This window comes from Sander vitreus, chromosome 12 (assembly GCF_031162955.1).
Source record: "Sander vitreus isolate 19-12246 chromosome 12, sanVit1, whole genome shotgun sequence".
In the NCBI taxonomy this organism is placed as follows: Eukaryota; Metazoa; Chordata; class Actinopteri; order Perciformes; family Percidae; genus Sander; species Sander vitreus.
Genome location: NC_135866.1, coordinates 24642124 through 24656581, shown reverse-complemented (window position 1 = coordinate 24656581; position 14458 = coordinate 24642124). Strand labels below are relative to the sequence as shown.

Sequence of the window (14458 nt, the reverse complement as noted above, 5' to 3'; positions counted from 1 at the left end):
AGCCCTGACCCTATCTCCAAATCCCAGCCATCACAGATTGTTGCTGGAAAGACAGCTATGATTGGGCCCAAACAAATCAGGCCTGGCCCTACATGGACCTGCATAGTTTCTGTCCAAGTCAGACCCGAGCCGGAACCATGGCAGCAATTTTGGGCCCAAGCCCAATTAAAAACCTGAATTTCCAACATAAAAATAAAAGAATCTATCGGTGTGCTTTTTATTCTTGTATGTAAGCTGAATAGATATCCAGAAGATGGCGGTCACACACAGCCCATACATTATTAATGACATTAAACAGACTATAAGGTCTGCATTTATAAAAAAAATTGTACACCGGGAAATTTGCGCATACCAACCTAATTCAAGCCCGGGGGGAATTTTGCAAAAATTACAGGCCCCGGCTTGAATTGGGTTGGCTACACGTAACCCAATCCCTGACCCAATTGGGTTTGGCCAGAGAATCAAAGCTCTAGCGTGGAATGCATATGGGGATACTTGGCTACCTGAAATCCAAACAAGTCAGCAAGAACATACACTTGGCAAGATGCAGACTTTGAGTCATAACAGTATTCGGGCTGAGTGATGACATTTCCACGAGAAAACAAGAACAGACTAGAATGCAGATTGAGAAAGGCCTCTGAATGCCTGAATGGTCTGAATGTCACGTTTGGCTACTCTGGTCAGTTTGGGTAGAGCACTCTGAGCCAGATGTACTAACGCTTTTGCCCCCACTTCATTTGTTTCGCAACGTGCGCGTAAAAGCATGGCGAGGTATGTACAAACAGGCCGCACTGAGGTAAAAGCGCAGACTGCCTGCCTGTTTTGCAACAAACATCACACTTTTTCAGTTGAGTGAACACGAAATCATTAAGCGTTACAGGTTAAGCAGCCATGCAATATTACAGTTACTGGAAGAAATTAAAGATGACGACGAATCTCCCAACTCAGCGTTCACATTCCATTCCAGCAGTTGTTAAACTCCTCGCTACATTACAAATATTGGCATCAGGATTATTTCAAACAGTCATAGCATCAGCAGTGGGAATATTGCAGTCTGCACTCAGCCGTATCCTAGCACCAGTACTTAACGCTTTGCTACAGCGCAATTTACGGTATAGTGGGCGGAGAAAGGCGCTGATTACCTGATGAACTGCAGTTTTGGTAAATACGACATGAGCTTGGCCATGGCGCTGATAACGCTACATTCACAAATGTACGTACATCTGGCCCTCAGACTATGAGCGGCAGGTGTGTCACAATACTGAATTAATTCCTTCATATTATTACCATCTAATGGTGTTTCAGCAATACTGGCCAGCTTTTTTGTTTTCTGTAATTTTGGTGAACTGACCCTTTAAAATTGCTTAGGAGAATTTCCCAGTATTTACTGTATGTGTATTCACTTGTGAGTCATGCAAAACGTGAGCTAAAGTATTACAGTGAGGCCAATAATCCACCCGTGTGTGTGTGTGTGTGTGTGTGTGTGTGTGTGTGTGTGTGTGTGTGTGTGTGTGTGTGTGTGTATATATATACTGTTGAGTCAGCCACATTTTATTATATATAACATATTATTTGTTCATGTGCAGAAACCCACAAAAGACATTACATGGGTCAATATCAAGTTGATATTTATTTCATATAGAGTATAAAGTACTGTAAAATATCACAAAGAACATGATTACACTTTTTATAGATACAATATGGGGTACTTCATGATTTCCGGCTAAAGGACACCAGAACCTGACATACGAACATGCAAGCAGGAGAAGTTTGAAGTCTGTGTTGAGCAAAAAATATACCCAGGCTTCCCAAAAGTCTTAGTTATCTTCATTTTTGGTTTATCATTTTTCGTTTATCTACTGCTTTGGTGACTCCAACATTTTATTAGTTTTTCACAGTTTTAAGTGCACCTTTGTTTTAGTGGAAATCCATGTTTTAGAACAATAATTCTGACATTGATATCTGACATTTGCCTGATTTTCCCCATTTAGATATGGATGTAGTGTTTATAATTCAAAATATGTGACGTAATTTGTATGACATGTTTTTTTGTGTAAATACAACTGAACACAATCACAGAAAATACATTTTGGGAAGCCCTGTGCACATGCCGTATGGTACAGATAAATGTTTGTATTACTGGATCTTTGATATAAATAGTGATGACTTGTGTGACTAATACATGATATGTTAGATATGTTAGGTGATCCAAATATATTATTCTATACATGTTAGTCTTTACAGATATGTATTCTTTTACATTCCTAAAGAACCTGATGATGAAGACTGTAACTAATTTTAGTATTTGGGAGGTTTTTGACAGTAGGGAGTAGGGTTTTTTTGAAGAAATGTTTCTGTGATTGTGATTTTCTTTTACCCACTTGACTTAGATTTGACTCGTCCTCATTTGGTTTTGAATAAGCCATCGGACAAGTTAAAAAACAGAACTGTTTTGGCTTCAGTATGATTCAAAGATGGTACTTTGAAATACTTCCATAGATAATGTTTCTCCTCTAACTGGATGCTACAGTAAACACAGTTAGCAGCAGTAGCCGTTACTGTCAGGTCTGTGCATGGACTGAAACAGTTTTCAGGCACAGCCAGTTCTTTTGTTTGTTTTTTTATCCCAAGCTAATCAAGTCCAGAAAAGTACTTGAATCTATTTACAATACTGATTTGATCCAATAAGGATGACTTCATTTGTACAAGAGTGGATAGACTGTGTTGTAACCCTATTTGAACTAGACCTGTGTTAGGGTCTCGTTTTCAAAATATCATTTTCTGCTCTTACACAGATCCAGCAGTGAAGGTGACCCTTAACTTGTTAATAGGAAAAGAAAACATATATTCACGTGTGGATGTGTGGCTGGATTTGTGCAGGAAGTAATCACATTTTCAAACCAGCATGAGTCACATGTGATGCTTTTTAACATCACTTATGATAAAATGGCCTTTTTATGTATGAAGTTTTTGTTTGTTTGTTGTGGTATATAGTCTGTGGTTTGACTCTGTTTAACACAAGTTCAGCCTCTTTAATCCCTCCATCTTATTGCATTCCTCCTCCGTCTCCTCCCAAGTGTTTGGCTTTGCTCTTATTTTCCTCAGCGTCCGGATCACGGCAAGTGCACTCATCCTCGTTGCAGTCCGCCCCAAACTGAATGACCTGTTGGTAAAAAAGCACAACATTTAGTGCTCGGCTTCCCGGAACCACTATAGATCTTTCAATCTGTGGCTGGATTCAAACAGAAACACAAGATGTGACTTTTCAGGCATGTCTGGTGCAGATGTCATTTTTAATGGATGACTAAACCAAGAAAACACACATTCCATTTGGTTGGTTTCCTTGTTTAAAACTGCCTGGGATGGTCTTTGATGAAATCTGATAAAATGATGTGCATATATATGGCCTATTCTAGTGCAAGTAGGTGGAACAAAAGCCTAGAAAAGAAAAAGCAGCAGGGTAAAAGGAAATATTACATCAGGACCTTCAGTAAAAGCAGAGTCACTGAAAAATGCACTAGTTGAAGAGGCTTCCCAATAGGGTTGTTATATTTCAACTGTAGCAAAGAGCACGACTTTGAATGGCAAAAACAGACAATAAAAACTACATTTGCTTGAACTGACCTAGCAGCTAGTGAACTCCACTTCTACATTGTGTTTATGCTGAAAGGTGAGTATCACTTAGTAACCTGAGTGTGGTCTTAGTAGACTTGTTGTATTTCCTCACAGTTTCAAAGAGAACTCCAACGACCCCCCAGAGGCCGATAAAGCGCATGATGTCAAATGGTTCAACGTGGCCTTTGAATGGCGAGAAACCTTGAGGGTCTTCGGGAGGGAAAGGAGGGAGGAACGCACCGCCGTGGAGGTGAACGGATGAACACATGTTAAGAATCAACAACAAGAGGCTGCCAGCTCTTGTCTAGGAAGCGAGCCATCACCACAGGTTGCAAAATAAACTCTGGTGCCCCGTGAAGCAGTCTGTTGCAAGAAATGTAAACATTCGCTCCTGGAGAGAAGGAGTGAGAGGAAGATTGAGAGAAAAAAGGGAGAGGGGGAAAGCGGAGTGGGAGGCAGAGAAAGAAAATAAGGATGACTGCAAGCAGGGTGAGAAGGAGAGTGGGAGGTAGCAGCTTGTCGGCCTTCACTGCGGATTGCGCTCAGTTTTGGAGGGAGCCGGGGTTGATGGCAGGGTAATAGTTCCACTAAGAGGTCTCAATGAGCTGCAGAAGGCCCGAGCTTCACTTAAAATGCCAGCAGTCCCATTTAAGACGATTTGGCACTGCCATTAAATGTTTCCTTCACAGCTTTATCTTGATTCATTAATGCATCTGCAGAACACTCCAAGCAATGCTCCAACTTTGACGCCTTCTAACTACCTTTGGAAGGAAAGAAAGGGCTCATTTTTGCCTCATCCACAGAAACAAAAGCCAAGTCTTTTGGCTGTTTCTGAGGGTTTGGATTTGTTGCCTCCCTGCTGTTTACTTATGAGCATAATTCATGTGACAAGAAAAGGTTTAAAATGGATAAAAGCACCTTTGAATTATGCAATTGATTCCAAATGTAAAAGCTTAAAAAAATAAAATAAAATGTCCTCTTTATCTTCCTTCTGTTCTCTTGCTGATTTTACTTATCTAGCCCTTTGTTGGACTAGAACACAGACTCCAGTTAACAAATCAAAGGAAGATTATGTGTTTCCATAGATGGGGTGGCAGCTCAGATCTTTTCTTTTGGAGTCTTCCCCATTGGCCGATGACTTAATCCTACCTGAATCATCTCTCGTGTATCCCTCCTCCCTTGTCATCATTGTAACTACCCCTGGAAATAAAACCAATACTGCCTGAGCTCCATAAAAAAAGGATGCAGCTGGACCGGTATGGCTGATCCAAACACAAATAGATATGAATATTGATTCAAATAATTGATGTAATTCAGATGCAGGTTACTTATCCTGCCAAGTACTGGAAGAAGTGCCACAATGTTACTTGCAGAATAAAGTAAAAATCCAACTCACCTCATCGTCATATGTGCGTGTTAACTGAAACCGTAGCAATTGGCATAAAATATTCTCTCTTAAAAAAAATTTCTTGTTTGACAGCAGGGAAAATATGTGATGTGGGTCACGCTGTGTTAAAAACCTGTAATTTCCTACACCTGCACAAGTCGAGCCACATAGAAACAGAGAGTTCTGTAAACAAACCCACCATCCACCACTCTTCATTACCCCCCTCTGCTCCATCGCTCTGCTGGAGCCGCGGTGGCAGTCAGGATGCTGACTCTCACGGCGGTTTAGTTGACTTCCTCAGAACTGAGCTGCTGTTTTACAGTGGCCGACTAAACTGCAAACCGTCAGATACCTTGCTGCTCCCACACTTATACCCCCCACCCATCCCCACCACCCCCGTCCTATAAAAGAGCAGTTAGAGGCAGTCTGGCAGCTCATTTATTATGATGGCAGCTTCTCGCTGAACTCCTTCTCAATTTAGGAAGGAGCTGCCAGTGAGTCATGGCGTGCTGCGGACATGAAGTAGACAGCCAAGGCTCGGCCAACTGTAGGCCATTGGAATTAATAGGCAGGGCCCTCTGATAGAGTGTCATGAATATGTGGCTGTACAGTAGCCAAATAGGGTATAGTGAAGGGGGGTGGGGCTTCTTCCCAAATGTCCACATGGGAGAGAAGTTCTCATGAAAGCACGAAAAAATAGGAAAAAATACATGTTTATGTAGAAGCAGTTGAGGGAATGAGTGGCCTGGTTTCCACCACTGGCCTGACCTGACCTAGCTCATTATTATTCATACCATTCCTCTTAGCCACCCAATACATACAGCAATCATTTAGAGCAATTAATGTATTGTGATGCATTTTCATTTGTAGTGAGCACGAACAAGCTATCACCAGGGAGAGTGTGTTAGGATGGATAAACACAAAGATGTCCATATTTGTCAAACTTATTAGGCATGCAATAAATGTTTTTTTTTGGAAATGTAAATGGATTAAAGATCTGCATTACACTGAAGAGCTGCAATACAAAAATGCTTCTCATCTCCATTTAAAGGGATCGTTTGGAAGTTGGATGGGATAAGTTACTTGTAGTCAGTGTATTTCCTACAGTAGATGGCGGTCGGCATGCCCCCAGTTTGGAGAAGCAGGCAGGAGTCCCGACACTGACGCTAAGGACGGGGCAGCAGCTAAATGTATTTCAGCCATCTAAAAAAGGCCCATCTAAAAAAAATAAAAAATCACGCTGTGTAGTGTACGCTACATATTTAGGATATTTTCACAGCTTTACCTTCTACTTACTAACCTCGATTGGTAAGTTTGTTATTGTGTGACTTTGGTGATTTAAAAGGTTTAAGAGCCAACAACATTAACAAACTAACTAACCATTCAAGGCAGCGGTAGACCAGCAAATCCTGTGTTCTGTAAGGTAAAATGGAGTCTGGTGGCTCTGATGAGAGCATAGACATAAACAGCTTCATTTCCCCCCGTTTAAACTTAAAGGTGCAGTAGGTAAGACTTATAAAACTAACTTTCTGTCATATTTGTGGAAACTGACCCTATGTTCCAGTAGAACTACATGAAGCAGGTCATTTAAAATAAAATCCAGCTCCTCTGGCACCACCTACAGCCTGTAGTGAGATTTGCAAAATTCACCGCTCCCTGTTCAGATGCACCAATCAGGGCCGGGGGGGTGTCTAACTGCGTGTCAATCACTGCTCATGCACACGCATTCATTCTCCCTTGTGGGGGGGAGGGGCTTAGGAGACCGTTTTGGGCTTTAGCAGAAAGAGGGGAGGGACTGAGAAGTTGTCGATGTTCAAATTGTTTGGCTAAGTCCTGGATCTTCACAATCCTACCTACGGCACCTTTAAACAGGGCTGTCTGACAGCAAGACAAAGTGGTGAAAATATTTTTAGCGTACACTTGAAGTGATATCGATTTTTTTAGGTGGTCCTTTTATTTAGGTGGTTAACATACATTTAGATGCTGCCCCTGTCCACAGCAGTACATTGTTTAGCTTCTGTGTCTGTACTCCTGACTGCTTCTCCAAACTGGGAGGCGTGCAGACCGCCATCTACTGTAGGAAATACACTGACTATGGATAAGTCATACAACCCCACTTTAAAAAATCCGAACTCTCGCTTCAAGATGCACAATCAAAATAATACGTTGGGGTTAGCTAAAACTATCATGTTGTAATAGCAGAAAATCTCATTGGGTATATTATGTCCATACTGTAGTTAAGTGTGTTCTGACTAGTTCTTGCTGCAGTGGAGCAATGGCTTAATATGAGAAGTGAGAAAGTATATAGCAGCATGGGGTGGTGAAAACCTGCTTATTTACCATTTGAGTGGAAAAGCTGCAGGGCACAAGTCTCCTCTGTTGTTTCAAGTACAGATGAGGGAGACTAAATAGGCGCAGTCGTTAACAGGAGAGAGGGGAAAGTGGCAAGGATTTGTGTTTGTTTGCTTAGTAGAAGTCTCCTGCGTAGTAGCACAGTGCTCGTGCCAAAAGAGATGGATTTCTACTACTGTAAACAGGAAGAATCTGGCTTTAAATCCAGCTTCAGCTTCTAAACTCCATCTTGATTGCAAGATGCAAGCCTGCAAACACTTTTGCTACCTTTTAAACAAAGTGGACACAAATTGTAAGTTATATTGTATCTGTTGAAAGAATACCCCCAAATTTATTTTTTATTATAAAAAAAAAAAAAAACAGATTGCAGAAAACTGATGAAAATCAATATTTCTCTTTCTATGTAAATGTCTGATTGTGTACCTTTCTGGTGGAGAGTGTAGACGGGCAGCAGTCTCCTCCGTCATACTGGCAGTAGGCTCTGTTGTTGATAGTGTCACACCAGCCATCCCCTCCAAAAGGCTAGAAACAAGTTACAAACAAGAAACAGTGTTAATATTCTCCCCAAAATGATGATTTTACATCACACGAGGCGGGGGAGGCCGAGAAGGCAGAATGTTCCCAGAAAAAAAGATTTTCAGTAAGTGGCAGATGCTGTCATAGTCATGAATTTGTTTGGATCTAATATCAAAATAAACACTCATGCAGCATTATCCAAGTCCAATCCAAGTTTTTCATTCAGTCATGCGAAAGAGTCAGTTGCAAATAGCAAATAGTTTACATGCACTTTATTTTAGTGGATACATTAATTCAGCCGTTGCTGCACATGTTACCCGTTGGTAAACAAATTCAGCCTAATATGAAGCACTGATGCTAATGTTGGGGATAAACTGAGTATTTCGTGATGGAAGAGGAAGTTAACTACCTGAGGTGATAAATAGCTTAGCATGATTTGTTTGCACATTTGGTTGAAAGTAGCTTTGTGAACCCATTTATTCATTTTCTGAGCCCACTAGATGGCACTTTTGGTTTAAAGAAAAAGGCTCAAGGAATGGCATTTCAGTGTGCTTTCAACCATTTGTTAAACAGAGAGTGCCATCTAGTGGGCTCAGAAAATAAAGAAAATGGTTCATGATGATGCTCCATTTGGTCATCACTAGTTAAATGCTAAGGTCCGTTTACGTTAGCATAATTATCTGACTAAATCAGCCATTTATCCTTCACATTAGCTTTGTAAAACATGTGCATGATGTTTGCATATCATGGGGGCAAAGAAGATGCTGGACTACACTACTGAGGTTTCTTGAAGTGTTGGCCTAACTCACAAAAAGAATTGCCCAGTCTGATAAACCTAGTAATGGCCAAAATGAAGCCTCATGAAGCTTCGTGAACCTTTTTTTTTTTTTTTTCTGAGCCCACAAGATGGTGCTGTTAGTATAAAGCTATAGTTTTCTGTCGCCCCCATGAGGAATTCTAAGTAATGACAACAAAACTGTTGACGCGTCCATATGATACAAGCCTTCCATGATCGCGCGCAGCCCTATCCCCTCCTCCACGCTGTTGCTAGTAGCCAAGGAGGACACAGAGGATTAATAAAACATGATGGTCTCTTCAGAAGAGGTCATTATCTTCACTTGAGTTTCTGCGCGCGAAAGTCACCAGACGACACAATCTTCTGAATATAGCCATACTAAAAAATAAACAGAGAGTTGTGTGGAGCTGATAGTCTTGATTACCTTTGTAGCGACTCATTTGGCAATGGCTTGAATGTAACTTAACGTTCGTTAATATCAAAAAGTTACTCTTGGCGGGGCTCTAGTGGGCTCAGAAAATAAAGAAAATTGTTCTTGAAGCTTCATGAAGCAGTGGAAATGGATTCAACTTTTGGAGTCTTTTCGAAGAGATGGAATGAAAATTGTTTTGTTTGACATTCCAGGATAAACAAACTGACATAAGTATACATTTAATGTAAATAAGCAAGATAGGTTTACTTTAGCTGAACTTTTATTTAAACTAGGATAGACAGAGTAGACAGACAGATGTCATTTGATGACTGTTCAGATATGCTTTACCTTACGTAGAATACCTATTTATGACAATTCCTGTTCCAAAAACAGTTTTTTTGCAATGCTCTGGCCAGTGTGGGAGTCGTTCTTGAGAAACTCCGGAGTGGCATGCAAATTTGTGGAATTTAAGTTACATAGAATATCAAACATGTCATGATGAAAACCTTTTTGATGTTTTTAGGCAAAACCTTCAGGGCTTCCCTGAAGTGCCAACAATATGAAAATAAGTGCTCAGGGCCAAAGATACTTTTGGCTTTCTCCGATGAGCTGATGGAGTCAATTCAAAGACTTAGGGTTCTACCTAACCTGCGCAGGGGGAGAGAGCAGCTGCTGAGAAGATTTCTGCAGTTTTTTTGTCTGCACTTCAAAGAACTCCTTACTTGACGAATCCCCTTGCCTTTCCCAACTAAACTGCCTTGGCATTAATAAATCTATTTAATCGTTCTGTTTCTGAGTAAATACTTTACCAGCAATTGCACCAGATGCCTCACCCAAATCACTACTAGTACGTAAATCGTTGTTACCTTCAGTCTTGGGCAGTCATGCATAATACAGACTTGCTTAGCCTGCTGTCAGTTTCATTTGTATCTTACATATTTCCACTGCTGAGCTTTAATGTGGGTTTGATCTCCATTTCACATGTCTTTCCTGGTGAAAATACTGTTAAAATTAGCAGACCCCACACTTTGCCCACATGCGGTTAATTCTGAGGTCAGGGCTCTATGTTGAGGTTAATTGTTATTATTAACACTCCCTTCCAGGCAGCATATACCTTACTCTGGTAAGCACAGACTCATTAAGAGTATTAAACCAGCCAGAGTTGGCTCCACACTGTAGTCCCCCATGGGTAATTAAAAGGTCAACTGGTTTGTGTATTACCATTAGGGGTGTCACGAGTCTCCAAATCCTCGATTCGGTTACATTTTCAATTCTAAGGTCACGGTTCGATTTGATTCTCGATTTTTACATTTTTTTTTTTTTTTTTAAAGCACAGGTTGCTGTGCCATTTTTAGACTAGACTCTTATGCAATATAATATCTGACCTTTGTTCGCAATGTACCACACTACATTCTCAAATTTAAAACATGTGTTAAAGGAGAACTCTGGGCAATTTTTACGTTAATCTTGATCACTATAAGTATGTGAGTACTGTCGATAGCAAAAAAAAACGAGCCGAATCAGTGCTAGCAATATGGAGCTGCTGCAGCTAATGCCGAGAGCTCCCACTTAGCTAAAACGGCAGTTTTGGGGGCATATCATAAAGAGTGCCTTTGTGCCTCTGTAACAGACACAAAATGCAATTAAAATGTCTGTGCAACATGAACAGGGCCCTTACATGACAACAAGATGCGTTTTCAACTCAGACATTGTTTAAATTCACTTACCCTGTTAGCTGCTAGCTGCCGTCTGGGATGAATGAGTGTGTTCAGCCAGGCTTCAGTAATAATCATCACGCAGCAGTTCTGTGTGTATTTGTAGCATATATATCCATTTTGTGTGCGATCCATCTGGCGTTGGTGAATAGTAGTCTCTGCAGTGCCAAACTGTGTGTTAGCTGACTTAGCCAGGCTAGCAGGCCAGACCGGCATCCTTCTATTTCCTCCCCGCCTTCCCCGCCTGCCGCGGCCGACAACAATCCACGGGTGCCCGCTGGTCTGGTGGATGTCCTCCAGAGGACAGTTCATGCTTTCGCGGCGAAATTTTTGCGGCGAAAAAAGTTTATTTCCCCCTCAAAAATAGGTAATTGAGCACTGTAGTGGTTATGATCATATCAGTGACTATGTAACTACATAGAAACGGGCCAAATGATGCCTGTTTCTTGTACAGTAATAGCGTTACTGAAGGCTAGCTCTAGCTCCATAGTTACGTTACTCTAAGCTTTTTCCCTTGTGAACCATCTTCACTCTTCACACACTACGCTCCGATCTGCACACTGCTGTTTACCCTTTCCTGCTACAACTGAATTCCCGCGGGACTTCAGCGCAAGACTACAGCCAGCCTCCTGTAACGCTGTTACTTTACAAGAAACAGGCATCATTTGGTCCATTTCCATGTAGTTACATAGTCACTGATATGATCATAACCACTACAGTGCTCAATTACCTATTTTTGAGGGGGAAATAAACTTTTTTTGCCGCAAATATTTCGCCACGAAAGCATGAACTGTCCTCTGGAGGACATCCACCAGACCAGCAGGCGCCCGTGGATTGTTGTCGGCCGCGGCAGGCGGGGAGGAAATAGAAGGATGCCGGTCTGGCCTGCTAGCCTGGCTAAGGCAACTAACACACAGTTTGCCACTGCAGAGACTACTATTCACCAACGCCAGATGGATCGCACACAAAATGGATATATATGCTACAAATACACACAGAACTGCTGCGTGATGATTATTACTGAAGCCTGGCTGAACACACTCACTCATCCCAGACGGCAGCTAGCAGCTAACAGGGTAAGTGAATTTAAACAATGTCTGAATTGAAAACGCATCTTGTTGTCATGTAAGGGCCCTGTTCATGTTGCACAGACATTTTAATTGCATTTTGTGTCTGTTAAAGAGGCACAAAGGCACTCTTTATGATATGCCCCCAAAACTGCTGTTTTAGCTAAGTGGGAGCTCTCGGCATTAGCTGCAGCAGCTCCATATTGCTAGCACCGATTCGGCTCGTTTTTTTGCTATCAACTGTACTCACATACTTATAGTGATCAAGATTAACGTAAACATTGCCCGGAGTTCTCCTTTAACATAATGTAAGAACTTATATCTATAACCTGCCATCTAGTTTCTCTTTTGTAACTGCAGTCTTCTTCACAGAAGATGACATTCGAGTTCACAACAAAACAAACAAAAAACAATAAAATAGCCATGTCCATAGTCTTCTCTGAAAAATTAATAGTCTTAACAAGGTAGCATCAAAATGGTGCCATAGGAGGTACGCTTTGTGGAAGCTGGCTTACCCCCTTGCCTCGAGCAGGCTACATGTGTGTGTTGTTTTCCGCTTGGCAAGCAGACCGGACGTAACATGGGGGCATGGCAGCAACGACGATTCCATTTTTTAATTCGAAATCCGAGATTGTGACTTAATTTTGGTCGTTTTCAATTTCAATATTGTGACACCCTTAATTACCATTATACAATAACTCCCTTCAAATCAGTGTAAAAAGGACAAACAAAGCAGCAGCATCCAACCCCACACCTCGCTAACATCAATATTCCACCTCTTAGCAGGGCTATTTGTAGGGGAGCATGTGCTGTAATCAGCACTAGCCAAGCTCTTCTTTATAAAACAGATATGCAATATGTTTATTTATCACTTCCCACCAAGTATCTGTATCTTTCTTTTAAAAGCAGATATTTCATCATCTCCCCCTCCTTCGTCCTGTTCGCCCCTCTTGCCCAGAGCTCACTGGAAACAGTTGGGGGAGTGTGAGGTTTGTCTTTTTCTCTTCTCTACTTGACTGACTCAAGGTGTTTTTCCCTTTGATAGGAAAGACAGTTCAGGGAGTTCAAGGGAGGTCTGTGAATGTGTTGTGTATTGTAGTTTGGCTCCGGGAAATTGTACAACACAGTCCACCATAGTGTGCCAGGCATTATATATTATTTATAAGCCATAGTACTTGGTGAATCCTAGGTTTATATATGCTCAGAAGAAAAAGTATTGTGAGAACTAGGTTAAAGCAGGACTGTACTGTGGTTAACGTGTACTGTATATATGTGCAGTATAGAAAGTATTGATTACTCTAAAAACCCAGTTTACATGTAGTTAGCCTGTAATCTTACTTAATCTTATCTCATCACTTACCATGTTTCTGAATCATGATTGTCATATTTAAGTGTATTAAAGACTATTAGAACCAGGTTAAGTGGTGAAACCTGTATTGTGACATGAGAGGACAAGCTCTGTGAAACAGTTTATGCTGTGTTTGAATTGTACAAATAGCCTGCTGGTTGTGGAAACCAGATTATTAAATGGTTGAACTTTCCAGTGTAGTTCCTTTCACTTTTGGCAGGTTTGGGATTGAATTGTTTGGGGTACAACAATGCACACCAATAAGTAGTAATATTGGCTTTCATGCCATTGCAATCGCTCCAAAGCGATCTCTCTCATTCTGGGTCTTTAAGAAATCTGGTTCACCATTTATACGGCAAAGTAGTCAAGTTTCACAAATATACTGTAGCTGTGTTTCTCTAAATCCTTTAGAGAGTTATTGCCAAAATCTGTAAATAATCAGATGACTTAAGTGCACATAAACACATGATTGAAGATCGTGCCTGCACTTCAAAATGCTACTCACTGCCAGTTGTGTGCCAACTTTTGCTGCTTTTTACTTCCATATTTAAAAAAAGGTCACCTGTAAAAAAAAAAAAAAAACTTTTACTTCTAATGCATGGTTTCCAGCAATGAACTGATTGCATGTCCCTGTACCATCCTCCCAGTGAAGTGCATGCAGCTAACACAGTTAGGTGCAGGGTTAGGTGCCTTTCCACCTGTAAACCTTAAACCTCCGAAAACACATCAAGGTAAGCAACACAGTTAATGACGGCATTCTGTTGTATGGAAATAAAGTTGTACAGATGTCCCAACTGTATGAAAATTCAACATCAAACTCATGACCTATCTCCAAAAAACTGCGCCAGTGGGTGGTTCTGAGCTAAAGAATTCATAGTCCTCGATACCAGCAGTAATTCCTAACCCCCTTGGGTTACCACATTCTCAAAAGACTTTTGCAAGAAGTAGAGCATGTCCTGGAGCATGGGTTAATGTTTCTGGACTTTCACCAGCCCTTAAACAGTTGCCAGTGAGCCCCATATACCTTGGTTTTCAGGAGAAGCTCAGAGTAGAGGTAGATTTCCCTACTGGATACCTGTGTAACTCTCTGTGGAGATATTTTTAAGGCAAGTCCAACTTGAAGATTTAAGAGAGACCCCAGGAAAGACCGAGAATATGCTAGAGATACTAATCACCGAATAGCCTGCTGGACTGAACAGGGACGGACTGACAGGCTGTGCGTTCAGGAAAAGTCCAGAACGGCCATCCAA

General features: G+C 41.2%; 1 protein-coding gene across 1 annotated transcript in view; it reads right to left on the bottom strand.

The window, feature by feature from the left end:
* Positions 1–1622: 1622 nt before the first annotated feature.
* Positions 1623–14458, bottom strand: part of pappa2 (pappalysin 2) — an 88398-nt gene continuing 75562 nt past the window's right edge. Inside the window, exons 26-27 of the mRNA XM_078264957.1 lie at positions 7778–7876; positions 1623–3163 (exon numbers count right to left, since the gene is read on the bottom strand). Of these exons, the coding sequence (XP_078121083.1) occupies positions 3047–3163; positions 7778–7876 (216 nt within the window). The 3' untranslated portion in view covers positions 1623–3046. The remainder of the gene's footprint in view (positions 3164–7777; positions 7877–14458) is intronic.